The following is a 20,425-nucleotide window of genomic DNA, read 5'->3' as shown; positions in this document are numbered from 1 at the left end:
GTTGCTCTGACCAGTGTGTGAATTCTTCTGTATATGACTTTCAGTATTTTCTTTGTGGGTAGGAGGTTGGTATAGTCAGTAACCTTTCAGGAATGTATTTATTTTGTAGATAGAAAATATTTCTGGTTAGCAACTGCTTGTAGTGAATAAGGTTATTCTCCAACATTGCTCATTAAAGACGAACATCAAGAGGTGAGGGTGTAATTAAGCAGTACAGTGCTTGCCTAGCACAAGCCTTGGGTTTAATCCCCGGGACCAGTAAATAAATTGATTATAACATTAGATTGGCTTCAAACATTGTAAAACTAAAATTATATCACTTGTTGGAAATCTTTTCATAAGGACTCAGGCTAGAAATCTGTAAAGTTCTAAAAGTGGTTGCCTGAAATGAACAGACATTTCTCAGACGAAGTAAAAACAGCAAGTAAATACATGAAAAAATGTTCAACGTCACTGGTCATTCGAGAGATGCAGATGAAAACAACACCGAGATTCCACCTCACCCCACAAAGAATGGCTGTTATCAAGAAATCAACCAATAACAAATCCTGGCGGGGGTGTGGAGAGAAAGGAACCCTTCTCCATTGTTGGGAATGTAGATTTGGTGCAACCACTGTGGAAATCAGTATGGCGATACCTCAAAGAACTAGGATTACAGGTCCCATTTGACCCAGCTATTCCCCTACTGGGAATCCCCTAAGAATTAAAAGAATCATACCACAGTGATATATGTGCACCTATGTTTATAGCGCCACAATTTGTAATAGCCAAAGCTTGGAAACAGCCCAAATGCCCATCGACTGGAAACTGGATAAAGAAGATGTGGTTTTTTAATAAAATGGAGTACTACTCAGCCATAAAGAATGAGAAACTAGAGACATTTATAGCTAAATGGATCGCTTCTTGACCTTTTGGCTAAGATCAAGTATAGCTAAATGGATGCATATTGAGGCCATACTCTTAAGTGAAATAAATAGGACACACGTGTAAATACTGAATAGTTTCTCTAGTGTGAGAAATTGAAAGTGTAAATAAGGATGAAAATGATTAAAATGAATAATTGATACTTTGAAATAAGAAAAGGTCCAAGGGTTTGGGGATGGTGGAAGGGAAAGGGGAAAGGGAAGAAGGGAAAAAAAAATTATGAGGAAAAAAAAAATCGAATCAAACTCTGTGTAGATAGGGAAGGGTGGAGGGGGTGAAGGATGCACAGGTAATGGGAGAGAAAATAAAAACTAAGATGCACCATGTTCTGGTACAAACTCCCAATGATAAATGTAAATGTATTTTATACCTAAAATGTACCAATAAATATATATATTTATAAATAAATAAATAAATAAAAGTGGTTGCCTGAAAGGCCTAGAAATTTTTGTTTCCAGTATCTCTCAGTTCCTTCTCTCCAGTCTGTGTGACTCTGCTTGGTTGGTGCCAAGAATGTAGATATTTAGAAAGAAATTTTACCCTAAAGAGGAATAGTGGCTACGTGGATAGTTTCAACAGAAACATGGATTATTTCCTATATTTTTTTTCTATTTCTCTTCCATAAGAATATAGATTTTTCAGACCCTACTAGCTGGAATAGGGAAGCATAGGTGACCATGTAACATGCATACTTGTTACAAAGACTTTGGAATTTATAGCTGTAAAGTGTAGTCTGATACATATGGTGTATATGATCCTTATCAGGTTCTCTGAACTTTTTTTTTTCATTTTTTTTTTCATTTAGTTTATTGGTACATTTTAGGTGTACAATACAGTTACAGTCCTCATTGGGATCTTGTAGCTTTACATGGTTCTTTTTTTTTTTATTAAATTCTTTTATTGGTACATTTTAGGTGTACAACACAATTACATTTCTCATTGGGAATTGTACCTTTACATAATGCATCTTGTTTCTTATTTTTTCCCCATTCCTAGCCCTCCCTTCACGCCCTCCACCCTTCCCTATTTACAAAGACTTGATTTCCATTTCTCATCATTTGTCCTTTCCCTTCTTTCCTTTCCCCTGCCCCTCCCACTACCCCTACCCCTGTGGACCTTTTCTTCCTATTTTGCATTATCTATTATTCATTCTAATCACTGGTACATTTTAGGTATACAATAGAATGACATTCATCATTGGAAATTTGCACCTTTACGTAGTCTCTCTTGGTTCTTATTTTTCACCCTTGCCCAGCCCTCCCTTCAACCCCTCCATTCCTCCCTATTTACAAAGATTTTGTTCCTATTTTTCCATTTTCTCATATTAATCCCATTCCCTTCTATGCTTTCCCCTAGCCCTCCCACTTCCTTCCCCTTTGCCCCTTTTCTTCCTATTTCACATTATCTATTATACATCTGAACTTATTTTTGCTGATGAATCATACATATATTTTGTGAAATTTTTAGTTTGGTTATTTCATTGGTGACTTACATTATTATACTATGTTTTTATAAAGTGAATCCTGCACAGTTTGAATTTTCTTTTTCTTAGAACCAAAACCTGTGTATGCTCAAGTTGGACAACCAGATGTGGATTTACCTGTCAGTCCTTCTGATGGTGTCCTGCCTAATTCAACTCATGAAGATGGGATTCTTCGGTAATGCAGTTTTAAAGTTGTATTGTCGTCTTTGTCGATTATTAAACATTAGCTAGAGTTTGAACTTAATTGCAAACCATATTGCATATACTTTTTTAAATGACACATAATACTGTGATTGGGTTATTTTTTTATTTAGCAATCTCATGATAGAGTCTCTTAGAGCTTAGGGAAAAGCAGAGGAACTTTGTAGATGTTGTGTTTCCCGTCATTGTCTCCTACAGTTTTTAGGTCAGTAATTACAGAAATCTTGTTTTCTATTCAGACATCAGTATTTCTACAGGCTTTCTAACATCCTAGATTAAACAAATAAATAAATAAATAAATAATTCTTAATCTCAGCACTGTTGACCGAACATCCATAAGCTTTTAATGCCCGAGCTTTTTATTAATAAGTGAATATTTCTCAATGTCAGAACTGTTGACATTTTGGGCAGATACCTGTTTATCCTGGGGTGTTTTCCTAGGCATTTTGACAGTTTGGCAGCACCACTGGCCACTAGATGCCAGTAGCACATACCCAGTTCTGACAACCAAAATTGCCAAATGTTACCTGAGGGGAAGTAACCCCTGGTTGAAAAGCTGTTCTAGATTCTAATTAGCAACTGAAGAGTAAATTTTTATATTCTGCACATTTTACTACCTTGTATATTATACTTGGTGGAATTGAGGTATAAATATTTTAAGCAAATTTCAAACTCTTACGATCATCAAATTAGTTTTTGTTGCCTCTGTGGTAAAAGGGACATGATATGGGGCCAGGGATTTGGCTCAGTGGTTCTGCCGCCTGCCTCACAAGCGCCAGGTCCCGAGTCGATCCCCATACCAAAAAAAGGAACGTGATATGAATAACTGAAAATTCATAAATTTCCTAAAATGGGCTGGGCTAGGTCACTCACATTCTTTTTCCCTCCCTCTGCCCCTTTCCCTCTCCCTCTCCTCCCTCTGTCAAGGTCCTGCTATACAATTCAGGGTGGCCCTGACCTCACCATGTAGCCCACGCTGGCCTTGAACTCCAAGTGATCCTCTTGCCTCTGCCTCCCCTGTGCTGGGATTAAAGGGGGTGGCCCCATGCCCAGCTTTCTCCTTCGTGTTCTGTACTAAGGAAGCTTTGAGTTGTGAGCTAGAAAGAGAAAAAGTGTCAGAAGTAGGTGGTGTCTTAATTACTGTCTTAGCACTGAGGCACAGTACGCAATACCTGCAACTTAAAGGAGGGAAGGTTTATTCTGCCTCACAGTTTGTAAAGGTTTCAGTCCAGAGCTGACTGGATGAACTCATGGCAGGGAAGGCAGGAAGGAAGCAGCAGCAATCAAGGGAATAGGAGGAATATATACACCCTTCCGGGCCACACCTACAGTGACCCACCTCTTCCTACCAGGCTTCACCTCCAGCATCACACAGCTATAAACCCAACAGTGGACTAATCCTATAATCACACCCATGATCCAGTCACCTCCCAAAGCCCCACCCATGAGCAGTGAGGCTTTGGGGTGACATCTAGATCTAAACCATAATAGGTAGGTATCCTACAAGTTAAAAATTGTACATATTTAATATTAGAATGACGATAATTTGTCCTAGTCCATAGAAGTCACAGTCCTCTCATTTTTTCTTCCTTCGGAATTACTTGAACGCTCTTACACATCTTTAAGGTTTAGGAAACTTTAGTAAGATTCCAGAGATCTGCTCTCTGAGTCCAAGTACCAAAGAGGATGAGGATGTGTGTAAGATTGGTAGCTGAGCCAAGAAAAGTTTGATATTTCATTCGAATCCAGTGAGTAGATTTGCGGGAAAAGGTATCTGCATTTTGCAATTCCGAGTAGTTGATAACAGTGCAGATGGTCAGAGTACAAAAATGCCAGCGAGGTACGGCATGTGGCACTGGTCGGGAGGTGTGGGCTGGAAACTGCCCTCTAACGGTGGCTCTGAAAGTCAGATTTTAGTAAGTGGTGCAGACTGCACTCAGCCGCTTTGGACTTTTTGAGGCACTCTAGATTGATCAAGGTTGGAGGAGGATTTATTTCAAAGAGCTCTTGGTACAGTTTTAGTAGAGGAGTATTAGAGAATCCCTTTGATTATTGAAAGAGTAGGATGCCATCATAACCAAAGGACACTGTCAGTGGTAAGGCTGACACTGAATCGTTTCAGGGAGGCAGGAAGGACAGTGTCAGCTTTAGCAATGAATGATCTGATCTAAACTATAGCCTTTTTTATGTCTAGCCAGTGATAGTTTAGGTTAAACAAAAAAAGCCAGGTCAAAGGTGAGTATTTTATAAGTTCTGTAAGCTAAGATGATTTTTAACTAGTTGGTTCAAAAGGGCTAGAAATGTCTCTTCCCTCAACTTAATTATTCATTCATTTGATTTGTGGTTTTTAGTTATTTTCTGTTAGCTTTTTAATAATTTGATTATTAGTGAATTAAGAAAGGGATTTTTAAATTTTTTTCTACACATGCTCAGAATAGTGAATATGAGTAAAACAGCATGTCTGCCTGGTCAGGAATGTCGACAGTTGTGAGAACCTAGAAGGAAAATCTAAAGGGCAGTTGGTTGTTAGGGTCTGTTCTGTTGTCTAAGTGTCCTTCAGTCCTTTTCTCAGGGTGTTACAGAGTGGTGTCCTAACACTACTCTGGTAATAGGGAACGTGCCTACATTTGTTCCTCCTTATTCTCTAACAAAAAAGGAGCAGAGTTTCAATATGGGGTAAATCCACAAAAGCTGAATGATTGTGAGATTTCTGTTTTAAAATTCAAAGGGGCAGCACGGTAATCTCACTGAACTACTAAAGAGTCCACCATCTGCAAAGTTTAAAAATCTGTCTATTGAATATAGAGATTATAAGCCATAGAGCTTGATTTTGACTCTCTGGTATTAGGGAAATTAGTTAATATGTGCTTCAGTTCTTACCTGTATAAAATGAGACTTTTCAGTTACCCAGCAGTAACAATACACTGTGAATTGGGGTGGAAAAAAATGGAAATTCTTTTAGCCATTGGAAAAATAACATATATACCTAATTCTTTGTTTTTGATACGGGAATTGTACTGAGTGCCATCTACAACCCTTTATTTTTTTTTGAGACAAGGTCTTGCTAAGTTGCCGAGACGGGGTTCACACTTGCTTCTCCTGTCTTGGCCTCCCAAAGTGCTGGGGTTACAAGCATGTGACACTGTGTCCACTTTCAAGACTCTGAGAGTTAGAAAACCATTGTTGTATAAGGAAGTTTTATAAATTAATTACGCAGAGCTGTTCTTATGTAATAAGTGCTATTAAATCTGATTTTGGATTCTAATACTGTTTTAAGAAATTAATGAGTTCTGGTAGATTTTAGAAATGATGTTCTTTGTTCCATTCTGAATATTATTTTCACTGTAGCAGTTTGCTATAACTTTTTCAATCTTCTGTTAACTGTCTCAAATGAAATATCTGTTTTAACAGGCCCAGCATGAAATTGGTAAAATTCAGAAAAGGAGATAGTGTGGGTTTGCGGCTAGCTGGTGGAAATGATGTTGGAATATTTGTAGCTGGTGTTCTAGAAGACAGCCCGGCAGCCAAAGAAGGTTTAGAGGAAGGCGATCAAATTCTCAGGGTATGTCAAATTATGAGCATTTGAAAGTACATGGATCTCTAGAAAAAAGCATCAGATACAGCAGACTTCTGTGTGCAGTCTCTTAAACCAATTAAGCATCCACCAGGTCTAGCTTGTGCTAGACTAGCCACTTTCCATTCCTGCATTTGCTATGGCTTACTGCAATGTTGTGTGTTATTATGCAGTGTGATATTTCATTTTAGTCACTGGTGTTAATAGAACTTACAAGAAAATGAGTCTTAGATCCCTGTGATATCTACCAGGTAGTCTTTCCAAGTTCATCTAAACATTCAGAATGGCAGGACACTGCCTCAGGCCACAGCCTGCCAGCAAGCAACATTGGGTATTCCTCTCCCAGGGAAATAGTCTTTGTAGCAGTCCACTAGCCTCTAGGACCTTCTTTACCAGAGATGTACTCAGGCACAAGATGGAATTTATATCAGGCGAAAGGGTAAGCTGGCCTGGTTTAGATGCATCATATCTCACAAGAAAAAGCAGTCATAAAGGTCAGGAAACCCTGGTTTAGATTCAGTCACAAAGGGATCCCCCCCACTGCCCCATTACCTAAGATGGAAAGGTGAAAACCCACCTGGACTCCTACACAATTACTGGTGACATTTTGACATTCATTTTGACACTTAGGAGCTTCTCTTTTAAGTAAATACTGACTGGCAGACTTGGAGCCTGTGTTACAAAGTTGCTGTCCAAGGGATGCCAAAATACATACTGTCTCTTTTTTATTCCATTTCCTTTTGATTTTTCAGCAACTAGAAGATAAGGTTGTATTGTACATTTATAGAATTAATAATTTAAAATTTTAAACCCAGAGATTTCACAATATTATGTCTTTTTGGTCTAAATTGGTTAGATTTTGCAACAGATGAACTTTAAGGATTCATTATGACTACTCTTTAAATAAATCTTTACTTTCACTTTATTTACTTGGTTTCTGATTAATTTAAATGAAAACGTTATTTTCTCCAAAGTATAATAAAATTTTCATCTTAAAGACATATTTTCAAAATTAGGTAGACTCAGAATATTTCCCATTTTTATATTGTTAAATAACCATGACATTTTATGCAATCTTATTTTAACAGGTAAACAATGTAGATTTCACAAATATCATAAGAGAAGAGGCTGTTCTTTTCCTGCTTGACCTCCCTAAAGGAGAAGAAGTGACCATACTGGCTCAGAAAAAGAAGGATGGTGAGATACTGCCAGAAAATAAAACTGTGTTTAAGGATTTAGATAGGGATTTATTCAGGGGTTTTTGTTGTTATTGTTGCTTTTTTTTTTTCCCCGTTGTTTTGTTTTCTGCGTTTTTGTGACAGTGTGGTGCTGTGTGATCTGGGCTGGCCTTGAGCTCCCTGTGTAGGTAGCTCAGGCTGCCCTGAACTCTTCATCATCCTGCATCAGCCTCTGAGTGCTGGGAGTATAAACATGCTACCAACCCGGCAAGTTTGATTCCATTTATTAAACTAAATCCCTCAAAGCTGAGTGATGAATTTGTTGATCTCATAGAGAGTTTATTTACTTTAATTCATTTAGGAGCACATAGTTTTTTTGTTTTTGTTTTTGTTTTGGTACCGGGGATTGAACTCCGAATCTTGCCTTGCGAGGCAGGTGGCAGAACCACTGAGGTAAATCCTCGGCCCTGGGAGCACACATTCATTCTTGCATTATGTTCATTAGCAGAGCCCAATAGGACCATTCTTTGTGACTTTCTAATTTAAATAAAATGCCAGCCAACCCTTTACAAGCCAGAAGTTTATTAGCTTCCAGACCCATATACAAGTATATAGATTGGCAGCTTCCAAATTTTCTACCAATGTTTTCTAAGCAGTACACTCAGATAATTGTAGCAGTATTCAAAAAAATACCTACTTTTGTCTAGTGAAGCAAATACACTTGTTATTTAGAATGTTCTTGCTCAGCCTTGGCAGTATTTTGGGCCACATAACTGTATGTGCTAGGGACTGTCCTGTGCCTCGTAGGAGGTGAAGCAGTGATGGCAAGCCTTTAGAGCTTGCAGTGGTAGCAAACAGCCTGCTGCGACACATGTACCATAGATTTGCCCCCGCTGATGTACAGTAAGTCCCCACTTAGATTCAAGTTGCGAACTTTCACAAATGTGAATGGACCTTGCGTTACGAATATTCGTAAGTGGGAACAGATCATGGAAGTAGCTCATGTGTCTGTGGACGTTGTTACTGTTGTGCTGCCGTGTGCTTACTGTGCAGTGTGATAGTGTGCAGTGTAGTACATTGCTCAGTCAGAGCCCAGGGTGCCTGGAAGTGTATCAGAGGTGCGTAAGACTCACTTTGTCAGACCACAAACAAATCCAACTTACAAATGTTCTCCTGGAGAGGAACTTATCTGTAAGTCAGAGGCCTCGTGTAGAGCAGCATTTCTAGCCTCTGACCCCTAGATGAGTACCATTAGCACACCTCCTTACTCTCATCAGCTCACTTTGGAACAAGCAAAAATTCTTTACTTGCTAGCATTGTCCTCCATGGGAAGGGGCCAGATTGCCTTCCTTTGAAAACCACTGACTTAGAATATGGAAGTATCTTTAGTGTTTACAGATGAATTAAATCAGATAATATAAAATAGCAAACATGTGTGTGGCTTTCAACAAATTACTTCATGTTTTTCTGCATCGTTTTCCTCATGTGCAAAGGCATCACTAAGCATTCCCATCTCATGAGGTAATGGTGATGAGTACATGAGATGAAACACTTCACACGGTACTAATACATAGTAAGCACTGCGGGTTTTGGTGATTTTTTTTTTAATCAACAGCGCCTTCACATACTGTCGTCTCTTCAGATTAATTTCTTACCCATCAAGAATTGATAATGTCATTGTTTTCATTCTTAGTTTATCGTCGCATTGTGGAATCAGATGTAGGAGATTCTTTCTATATTCGAACCCATTTTGAATATGAAAAAGAATCTCCCTATGGACTGAGTTTCAACAAAGGAGAGGTATTCCGTGTTGTAGATACTTTGTACAATGGAAAACTGGGATCATGGCTTGCTATTCGAATTGGCAAAAACCATAAGGAGGTAGAACGAGGCATCATCCCTAATAAGAACAGGTATGAATATTTGGATACTTCTCATAGAATTAAGTAAATGATGTAGAAGATTTCAGTTACGTTGCAAATTTTAATTACATAAAGAATTAGTTTTCATTATATTTACTATAGCTATAACTTAATTACACATTCTATTTTATTATAATCATTGAGATTTAAACTACCTATAAACTTCTGTATTTTGACATTTCATTGTGGATCTTTTTCCATTTACTTTTTATAATTTCTTGCACAGAGCCGAGCAATTAGCCAGTGTTCAGTACACACTTCCAAAAACAGCAGGAGGAGACCGTGCAGACTTCTGGAGATTCCGAGGTCTTCGCAGCTCCAAGAGAAATCTTCGAAAAAGCAGAGAAGATTTATCAGCACAGCCAGTTCAGACAAAGTTTCCAGCTTATGAAAGGGTTGTTCTTCGAGAAGGTAGTCTTATTTTCTACAGATGAACTTGATATAGTTTCATGTTAATATGTTTAAGAAAGCAAAAAAATAAACTACATTGTTATTCATTTTAATTTCTTCCCAGCTGGATTCCTGAGGCCTGTAACCATCTTTGGACCAATAGCTGATGTTGCCAGAGAAAAGCTGGCAAGAGAAGAACCAGACATATATCAGATTGCAAGTAAGTAGCCTCAGGATGGACTCTTGATGGGTTTGAGGGGGTCAAAAAGGGTGGATCTGACCCATTTATTAAATAAAACTTTTTGTGAGTAATTTATAGTTTACCCTATTCTAAATTTGGAGGGAAACGTCAGTAATAGTGTCCTTTTTCTACCAATTTCTTTTAGTAAGAATGACCCCCATTTATGAAATTTGTAGCTTTATAGGAAAACTGCTTAGCACATGATCTTGTATAATCCCCACAGTGACAGCATGAGGTAAGAATTAAAATATGCATGCTGAAGTCATGCAGCTGGAGCCCTAGGGTAGTCTCTTCAGTCTGAAATTTCCTTATGACACCCAGCTTGGCGTGTCAGAACTAACTTTTGATCTCAGCCCTTTCATTGGCTCCAGTCCCAATGCTTTTTAAACATTAATCTGATAGAAATACTCAGATATGTAAAGTGGGTAATAAAGCATGATTAATGCTGTCAATTGTTACTGCAGACATTTATAGTAGGGTATTAAATATAAACACTGAGGCGGCAGTGCTTTCTATGCCTAATGCCTTTTTTCCTCACAGATCCTTTATTTGTTTTACTAGCTTGGATATTATGGTAGTTTAAATACACAAACTTAGTTATAGTCACTTTGGCTTACTTTCAATTATATGTGAAAACTTACACTGCATTTTTCCAATTACAAAAATATCACTGTATTTGGAAAAGTTAGAAAATTAATTTTTACGTATATCATCACGGCCCTAAATCTTATCTAATTATATTTTCTTCTAGCCTTTGTAAGTGTATTTTTACAAAATTGTATTTATTTTTTAGAGTTTATATCTTGTTCTCTTCAATAGAAACATTTTCATGTTACCGTCTGTCCTGAAACCAGTCTGTGGTTGGATTAACCATTGTTTTGTATAGCTTGTTTGAAATTTATATTTTACTGTTATGAAGGATATATAAATCTGTCCATGTTTTTCTTGTTTGTTTATATTCTCCCTTATTTCCCAAGGGATTTAAATCCTTGAGACTATAAAGAATAAAGCTTTTCCCATATGATGACTTTCTTAGACAAAATTTCCAAAATGGGAAAGAATGCGCCATAGGATATGAAGACTTTCTGTCTTGTGGATATGTGTAATTGTTAAGGCTTTCCAGAGAATTGAACTAAGATGTTTTGTTGTTCTGACTAGTATAATGAAGCCCTGATTAACATTTTTAAATTACAAAGAATTAGAACATTGCCCTTTTTAAACATTGCTTTTCATTAGATTGGTAATGAAGTCAAATGAGAATACTGTGTTTTTCTAAAAATCAGGAGATTTGTAACAGGCAAATGATAGTAAAATTGAACTAATTAGAAAATGATTATTTCTGTTTGTCCACTCATCTTCATTTTTCCAGAAGAAATCTTTTTGTAATTATTTATATACAACATTTCACTTGAAGAGATTTGTGGTGACCATACTCATAATGAAATTTAGCGTTTTTAAACTTGGGAAAAAGTTTAAAAAGTGTGAAGGCTTACAAAGCTCAATTGTAGGGTTTAATAGGGCAGCCGAATTGGATTTACTTCATAGCCAGGCTATTTTAAAAGGGGTTCGGGTAGCTTAGTTATATCTTTTTTGAATCTAGTGAGAGACTTGAATTAAGGGTGAGTAGTATTTTCTTCAACCCAAACTCCCAGTTGATCTCTGCGTTTAGTTCTCCTGTGTCCACAGATTGTAATTCTGCCTTGCTTGCCCATGAAGCCTTGCCTCGTTGTAGTCTCACTCTCTCAACTGCTCACGTTGCTCCTTGGGTGGCTAACTTGTCCTTCCAAATCTCTGCTTTCCTCTGATCTGAAACAAACACCGTAGCTCTTCCTTTCCTTTGTGACCAGAGTCACAAACATTGCTGTGCCTTGTTAGTGAAGAATTCATGTAAATTGACCTGCAGTTTGGAAATCAGCCCCACGCTGGATTTGGCACATTATACACTAGCAGGAAAGGATAGGTTGCCAAGATGAAGCCATAGACTATCTCACAGGTACAGATTTATAGCTTCCCAGCTTTCATGTACTCCTTCTGCTGATGTAACCAAATCTCTAACCAGAATTCCCCAGGCCATCTGCCGTAGTGTTGCCGTTCTTGGCTCAGGGACCTACTTGGGTACTGAGCTCCTGAGCCACACTGGCTGGGCAGGTCAGGGCGGGGCGGGGCAGGACTCAGGACAGGAGCAGCCTCCTTGGCCGATCTCTTGTGCCATTCAAATAACAGTAGCATCTTCACTGCATGTCACAGTGTGGAAAATGGTGAGAGGTGATACCCTGCTTAATGTGAATGAGCCAAAGGCAAAAGAGAAAATATGCATTCTGGTGTATGTGTTTATCAGTATTTTTGTAACTGATTTTTTCCAGGACATTAAAGTAGTTGGGAAAATACTGGAATAAAGTATAAACATTAAGTTTAAATATTTATACTAAACATGGTTTATTATAATTTTACTTTCCTGATTTTAATAGGTGAAACTCATCAATAGTATCATTTTTGAAATCTTCATCACATTTTCCTATGGAGGAATTGGCATATTTGATAATTTCTCTTGACTAGGTGGCAGTATTAAATTACTTATTACTCAAGTTCAACGTACAAATTGATTCTGTTTAATATCTTAATATGTTCATTATGGAATTTTGCAGTAATATTGATTTATTTTTGAAAATACTATATCAAAATATTGTCTTGATTACTGAGGCTCTGTGGGGACACTCCTTTAATTTTTTATCCAAAGCAAGCATCTTACTTGCCTGCCTCTCTTCTGACCCAGTGGTTCTTAGCAGAGCTGGGTGTCAGGGAGTGGATGCCGTGCCCACTTCGTACTTCTGGTCCTGCCTGGAGATGGTTCTATTTCTCAGCCAGGGATGAAGGGGCTCTTTAGAGGGTGGGATACCTGCTGAACAGGCCAGCATATCTGTAGTGCACAGTAATTGAGACATTTTGTTCTAACTAATGGAAATATGATGTTTTGTCTTTGTCCTGACTTTGTGAATAGAAAGTGAACCACGTGATGCTGGAACTGACCAACGTAGCTCTGGCATTATTCGCCTTCATACAATAAAGCAAATAATAGATCAAGTAAGTTATTAAAAAGGGACCTATTTCATTGTACCCTATAATGCTTTTGTTTTTGAGTGGGAAAGGATCAGATTAATTCAGAGGTGGAAGGTAGTTTTCCTAAGATTATTTGTGATATTCTATAAGAAAATTAAGCCCTGATTAAAAGGCATTAATTATTATCAGTTTTAAGGAAATAATTATTACAAGTATCAAAAGATGATTCTTCGTTACTACAGGCAAGTGTCTGGCCAGGCTTGGTGGTGCATGTCTGTAATCCCAGCACTTGGGAGGCTGAGGCAGGAGGATCCTTGTGAGTCTAAAGCCATCCTGGGCTACATAGAGAGTTCATAGGCCAACCTGAACCAAATAGTGAGACCCTGTCTCCAAAAATCAAACAAAAAAATGCATATGGTGTTCAGGTGCAATTAACAGCCTGTATAACATCAGTACAATTCAATGTGTGCTTATATGATAGTATCTAGAATGTTAAATCATTACACATATCTCACTGAGCACACATAATACTTTCAGCCTACACATATTGGGGCTAAATTCTTTATGCTGATTAAAAAATTTTGTAAAGTTTAAATCAGGGTAGAAATTGTGTTGAATTAACCTGATTACAAGTGTTTTAAACATGTGCTCCTGAGTCATACTAGAACACAAAGGTCTGTTATGACTGAAGTGTAGTAGGGGCTGTGGCTTTTGCTGAAGATGATTTTTGGTTAATGATGTCTCATATATCTTTGTGTATGTTTTTCTTTGTCTCCAGGACAAACATGCTTTATTAGATGTAACACCAAATGCTGTTGATCGTCTTAATTATGCCCAATGGTACCCAATTGTTGTATTCCTTAACCCAGATTCTAAGCAAGGTGTGAAAACAATGAGAATGAGATTATGTCCAGAATCTCGGAAAAGTGCTAGGAAACTGTATGAACGATCTCACAAGCTTCGTAAAAATAATCACCATCTTTTTACAAGTAAGTAGATGAGGCTTTCTTTCAGTTTGAAGTATCTAGGCAACATTATTTCGGTACCACATGTTCAGATACATGTATTACCTTTGCTAGGATAGCTTTCTATTATATTAACAGGAGAAAGAAAATGCAATACTCAAATAGAAATTTCAAATGTTTTATCTTTGAGTACCATCTTTTTAATAATGATAGGAAGTGTTGAATGAGTTTGACTCTTGACGGTGTTCTAACCGTGGATTACACATTCATTTATTTTCAGCTACAATTAACTTAAATTCAATGAATGATGGTTGGTATGGTGCACTGAAAGAAGCAATTCAACAACAACAGAACCAGCTGGTATGGGTTTCTGAGGGAAAGGTAAGAAAGTTTCTAATTTTTTTTTGATCCATTCAACAAATTATATAACTAGTCAAAAATGCCTTTTGAGTTACCATTATTTTCCTACTGGATTAAGCTGTTAGAGTAACTGGAAAAGTTAGCTTTTATTATTTGTACATAGGATTTATAAAAGTTATATTCAGTGGTAAGAGATTTTTATACTTCCTCACCCTGTTGAATTACCACTCCAGTGGGATTCTCTCTTAAAGAATTCTCACATTATAATGAAAAATAATTCTGACTCTGCCCGTCTGACCAAGGAAAGACAACTTTGAACCTGGCTGCAGTTTGCTCCTCTGAAAATTCGGGGATTTGGAAGGTCTAAGTGTTTCCTGTCCTTAGTAAATCAGTCAGGCCCCAATTGTTCTGAGGGAGAGTAGAAGGTGGAAACACAGCCAGCATTCACCCCTGTCATGGTTGCCATGAGCATGTGAAAGGCACTGAGAAGTCTTGTAAGTAAAAAAGTCTATTTTAGGTATTTCCTCATAGCTTTACCTTAAGAATTTGTTTTTCTGGGCCAGGGATTTAGCTGAGTGGTTTTGCTGCCTGCTGCGCAAGTGGAAGGACCCAAGTTCAATCCCTGGTACCAAAAAAAAAAAGAATTTGTTTTCCTAACATTCTTAACAGCATATTGTGAAATACTGAACAAAGCAATAGATTTTTCTCTGGCTTTGTATTTTGATTTTATATACAGTACACCCAAATAGCCAGCCAACCCAAATATCCACTTTCTCTTGTCAGCCTGGTTTTATAGCAATCTTTGATGGGAAAGGTGTGTTTATTTACTTATTTTATTTTTGCAGAGTGAATTGTTTTCTCAAAGTACACTGTTGAAGGAACCTTTGTTTTTAATGTCTTTTATCTTCCTCAGATCATTATGGTGTGTTATAAATACAGGATTTGGTTGTTAGGGTAGATTGAGAATAGCGCTGATTTTTTGTTTGTTTGTTTGTTTTGCTTTTTGTATTTCCTTGTTGGTTTGGTTTTTGTTGTGTTTTGCCCCTGCATGGCCCCTACTTTTCTTTGCCTGGCTGTTGATACAGATGCTATGGCAGTGCATGCTGCATGCTTGGGACTGTGTGCCCTTTATCCGGAAACAAGGCCTGTGCAAGAAGAGATGTTAAATGTTTACATCTAGAGGTAGTGTCACTGTTCTCATGGATAGTAAAGGATCAGAAACCATGATTTTTCTCATCATGTACCAGTATGGACCATGCAGAAGAGAGAAGACTATTTTGAATAACTTACATGTCAGCTGGGGCACTTGGGAAGGATAATCATGGTGGGGAACAACACTACACCACTTTAGAGCACCATACTAATTTTTTGTGGCATTGATAAAAAATGATTGTATTCTTCATACTGTCTTCTGTAAACTACACAATTTTGTTAGTATCCTTTGTCAGGTAGAATGTTAATAGCAAAGTGATTAATCTTTCCCAAAATGTACAAAGTATACATGTCTACCTGAAAGTTTTTTTTTTTTTTTTTTATTCACAAATCTTTTTGTAATTTCTTTTTGATACTATTGTGTACCGTTTTGCCTGGGTTTTTTTTTTTTTTTTGTACTGGGGATTGAACTCCGGTCCTTGTGCTTGTGAGACATGTGGCGGAACCACTGAGCTAAATTCCTGGCTGCCTGGTTTTAAAACAAGGGTATAACAACTCCCCAGGCTTTTTATTTGAGGAAAAATAGGTCATTTATTATTAGGATAGGTTGCTGCATTTTGTAAATCAGAAAGAGTTGTTACAACGTAAATCAAGCTTGATTTCTCTTCTCATTCCATTCAAGTATATTTTATTAGAATAAATAATTAGTAAAGTAAAAGCATTTAATTTGACAGACTTTTCTGTTTGACCTAATTTGTAGGAAGAGAGTTTCTTTTTGCAGGATCTGACATGCTTGTATGTTCCTTGTATATCAAGAAATGTCATCTTGAGGTTTTCTTAACATACAGATACACTCTTTCTTTATGCAAAATAACCTTAGTTTGTGCTCACTTCTCCATTTCAAACCAGGTGCAGAAGCTAGATGGGTTGGTGGCTTCTAAGTTACTCTCCCCATGTCTTAAACAGTTCTCTAGCAAGTTAAAAATTAGAGTTGGTAACAAGAATTCTCTTCTTCAGCATCCATTACAGCACTTAGAAGCCAATGAGACCTCAGTCAGAGAGATTTGGCTCTAACAGGGCAGAGCCATGGGATTCTTTCTCTGCTTAGCCTGGCAGATGCTCTGATGGGGGAGGGGGCACATGGAGAGGCCTGGCATACGCTAGTCTTTCTTTTTTGGGAAGCCAGTGTTCGGAGTCAGGCTCTTACAGAGCCAAGCATAGAACTTCTTGGAAGGCTCCACTCAGGCAGCTCGGTTCCCAAGACCATGTTCTTGGCACAGCAGCCCTGCAGATTCACACCAGGCCTGCTAGTCATAGCAGTGCATCTTCCTGAAGAACCAGTCTTATGTAGGCCGTGCAGTCCATGCTGAAATGGAAGAAAGACTTTCTGATTTTGAGATTCCAGACCCTTCAGCTCTCATGCCTAACTGGGCAGTGTCCAGAGAAGATCTTCAGGGACTGTTCTGTTTAATCTGGAGATTGGTGTCAAATTAGTGTCCTGTGACGTGTTGATTTCGGTTCCATAGCTCCTGTTCCCTCATACTTCTCTGTCTTTCTGATCTGCTCAGAAGCCACCCAGTATAGACAATTAGAAATTAACTCAGTCCTTAATTACTTGCACAAGAGAAGCATAACTGCATTTCTCCCTTTTCATCCACTTGATATTGCTTCTGTGAAAAACAGTAAAAATAATTTTAATTGAATGAGGCAAATCACCATTTAAGCAGTCATTTTCTGTTGCACTTCATAAAAGCTTTCAGAGCCAAATATAACTTTTTAAAAGTTGTTCTCTAAGTGTAAATGAATTACATCTTACTCAGCTTGAGCTGTGGGGTTTGTTTCCTAGTGATTCTCATGTGCACTGTTCTGTTAGTGTGTCCTTGTTTGTGTGGAATGGTTTGGTAGTATTCTCCTTCTTCACCTTGCTTTGGGCTGAAAAGCTAGTGACTAGATTTTATAAACGTGAGTCGTGCCAGATTCCTTCACTGTCTTCTGGGGCAGGGCCCCCGGAGTCCAGCTCATCCTGGCTGGCCAAGCAGTGCTGCTTTCTTCCAGGCCCTTCAGATCTCACAGAATGCTATGTGTGTCTGCATGTGTGCTTATACAGTCTTCTTGACAGTTCCTCACCAGAATTTTCAAGAAAACGATAATGATTTTTCCAAAGAAAAATATCCTTTCAATCTCCCTTGTAAAATAAAGGCCATCTCTTAAAGAACTACTGAATAAAATTTTTGATTTACTTTTATTTGACCCAGGCGGATGGTGCTACAAGTGATGACCTTGATTTGCATGATGATCGTCTATCCTACCTGTCAGCCCCAGGTAGTGAATACTCAATGTATAGCACGGACAGTAGACACACTTCTGACTATGAAGACACAGATACAGAAGGCGGGGCCTACACTGATCAAGAACTAGATGAAACTCTTAATGATGAGGTTGGGACTCCCCCGGAGTCTGCCATTACACGGTCCTCTGAGCCCGTAAGAGAGGACTCCTCTGGGATGCATCATGAAAACCAAACATATCCTCCTTACTCACCACAGGCTCAGCCACAGCCTATTCATAGAATAGACTCCCCTGGATTTAAGACAGCCTCTCAACAGGTAAGCAGCAAGCATTCAACGTTTTGCAGTTAGAGGTGCATTATTAAATTTTAGAATGTGGTGATTGCGTTAAAGAATATATTTTGTCCTTTCTTCAGATTAAGGCGAATCTTTAATTTCAGTTTGAGAGTACCAAGGACTTTAAATTTTGTGTGTTCGTCTTACACAACAATTTACTGGATTTTTCAGAAATAAAGTTTACATGAGGTCATAGTGTAACATTGTTAACTCAGCATACTTAAAAATGTATGTCTGCCAATCACTATAAATTGAAGTGGGAAGGTAGCAGTAAATAGAAACACTCTATTTAAAATATTTTAAACACTTCACAGAAAGCAGAAGCCTCATCTCCAGTCCCTTACTTTTCGCCTGAAACAAACCCAGCATCATCAACCTCTACAGTTAATCATAATGTAACTTTAACTAATGTCAGACTGGAGGAGCCTGCCCCAGCTCCTTCCGCCTCTCACTCACCACAAGCTGAGGCAGCTCACATAATGCTAAGAGACCAAGAGCCATCATTGTCGTCGCATGTAGATCCAGCAAAGGTATCTGTGCCGCAGTGTTGCACCACTTTGTTGCTCTTCATCAATCTAGCACATGATCATTTTTGCTTTGCCCTTTTAAGTTTTCCTTTTGCTTTTTTACTGTGGGCTCAAACACTTCAGTGCTAAATCAGTACAAATCATTTCAGTTTTGTAGTTTGCATGGCTTCCAGTATACTGATTATTTGAGAACAGGCCTCTTTATTAAGATTTGTGCTTAATATTTTAATTTTATTTTTGGTTTTTATTTTTTCCAGAATCCCTTAATAGGTAGTTGAGATCCATCATAAACATTTCTATGCTTCTATAAATTCTGGTGTCCATAGATTTTCCTTATGATTTTAATTTTCAGTGTCAAAACAAGTGGAATCAATAGGACCGTGCATTAATTTCTACTAAATTCAATAATTATCTTTAACTCACTTTTCATTTAGAACATGCTAAAACATAAAAGCCTCTAACTGCACTATAAATTTTGAGCTTTCATTTAAAGCGGCTTTCTTCACTAATCTTGTCTGTCCTGGTAATAAATGGTAGAACACATTATTTTCATATATTAAAATCATAGTTTAATATTAGTCATAGTCTAGTAAAACAGACTAGAATTAAAGATAAGTCTTGTCCTTACACATGAATCTTTTTATACAGGTATATAGAAAGGATCCATATCCTGAAGAAATGAGACAAAATCATGTTTTAAAACAACCAGCTGTTGGCCACCCAGGGCAGAGGCCAGAAAGAGAGCCAAATCTGACCTATGAACCCCAACTTTCATATGTAGAGAAACAACCCAGCAGAGACCTCGAGCAGCCCACATACAGGTATGATTCCTCAGGCTATACAGACCAGTTTTCTCGGAACTATGACCATCGCCTACGCTATGAAGATCGAATCCCTACGTATGAAGAACAGTGGTCATATTATGATGACAAACAGTCCTACCAGCCTCGGCCTCCTTTTGATAATCAGCACTCTCGAGACATTGACTCCAGGCAGCATCCTGAAGAGTCTTCAGAGCGAGGGTATTTCCCACATTTTGAAGAGCCAGCTTCTCTCCCTTATGATAATAGACCACGCTATGAACAACCACCTAGAACCTCTACCCTACGACATGAGGAGCAGCTAACTTCTGGGTATGGCGTGCAGACCAGATGCAGACCAGAAGCACAGCCTTTTCCTTCGGCAGGACCCAAGTCATCTGAACCCAAGCAGTATTTTGACCAGTGTCCACGGAGTTATGAGCAAGTACCGCCACAAGGGTTCACCTCCAAAGCAGGCCATTATGAGCCTCTGCATGGTGCTGCAGTTGTCCCTCCTCTGGTACCCTCCTCTCAGCATAAGCCAGAAGTTCTGCCTCCAGCTACCAAACCACTGCCTCCACCCCCAACTCTGACTGAGGAAGAGGAGGATCCAGCAATGAAACCACAGTCTGTGCTGACCAGAGTTAAAATGTTTGAAAACAAAAGGTCCGCCTCTTTGGAGAACAAGAAGGATGTGAACGACCCCACCAGCTTCAAGGTAAATACTCCTCATGCCTTTCCTGTCCTCGATCCCTGGGCACAGTGGGTGAAGAGCAGTTCAGAGTACAGCTCAGCTCTCTCCTCCCCCCAAAATGAAGCCCCTTGGTAATTTTCTGTCCCTTGGGCATCTCTGTCTATTTTCTGCAGCCTCCAGAAGGAGCATCTAAGCCTCCAGGTGCTGCCATCACTGGTCCTAAACCCACTCCTCAGAATCAATTCAGTGAACATGACAAAACTCTGTACAGGTGGGTTTGCTTGTGGTGTTTGTGGCGTAGAATTGACTAGGAATTTACCCTCTTGGTGAGAG

General features: G+C 38.4%; 1 protein-coding gene across 9 annotated transcripts in view; it reads left to right on the top strand.

The window, feature by feature from the left end:
* Nucleotides 1–20,425, top strand: part of Tjp1 (tight junction protein 1) — a 207,598-nt gene that overhangs the window by 172,393 nt on the left and 14,780 nt on the right. For 6 of the 9 annotated variants that reach the window (XM_013075096.3, XM_013075095.3, XM_013075094.3 and 3 more), the window contains 13 exons: nucleotides 2,477–2,582; nucleotides 6,020–6,170; nucleotides 7,271–7,379; nucleotides 9,054–9,273; nucleotides 9,509–9,693; nucleotides 9,797–9,892; nucleotides 12,912–12,994; nucleotides 13,749–13,959; nucleotides 14,216–14,316; nucleotides 17,703–18,053; nucleotides 18,386–18,601; nucleotides 19,247–20,116; nucleotides 20,266–20,363. In XM_013075096.3, coding sequence (XP_012930550.3) covers nucleotides 2,477–2,582; nucleotides 6,020–6,170; nucleotides 7,271–7,379; nucleotides 9,054–9,273; nucleotides 9,509–9,693; nucleotides 9,797–9,892; nucleotides 12,912–12,994; nucleotides 13,749–13,959; nucleotides 14,216–14,316; nucleotides 17,703–18,053; nucleotides 18,386–18,601; nucleotides 19,247–20,116; nucleotides 20,266–20,363 — 2,797 coding nt within the window. The remainder of the gene's footprint in view (nucleotides 1–2,476; nucleotides 2,583–6,019; nucleotides 6,171–7,270; nucleotides 7,380–9,053; nucleotides 9,274–9,508; nucleotides 9,694–9,796; nucleotides 9,893–12,911; nucleotides 12,995–13,748; nucleotides 13,960–14,215; nucleotides 14,317–17,702; nucleotides 18,054–18,385; nucleotides 18,602–19,246; nucleotides 20,117–20,265; nucleotides 20,364–20,425) is intronic. The other 3 variants (XM_013075100.3, XM_087188282.1, XM_013075099.3) reach the window with 1 other exon arrangement.

This window comes from Heterocephalus glaber, unplaced genomic scaffold, assembly GCF_053883595.1.
Source record: "Heterocephalus glaber isolate CG9 unplaced genomic scaffold, H.glaber_assembly_v1.0 deba00001531, whole genome shotgun sequence".
Lineage (NCBI taxonomy): Eukaryota > Metazoa > Chordata > Mammalia > Rodentia > Bathyergidae > Heterocephalus > Heterocephalus glaber.
This window is presented reverse-complemented; position numbering and strand designations above follow the sequence as displayed.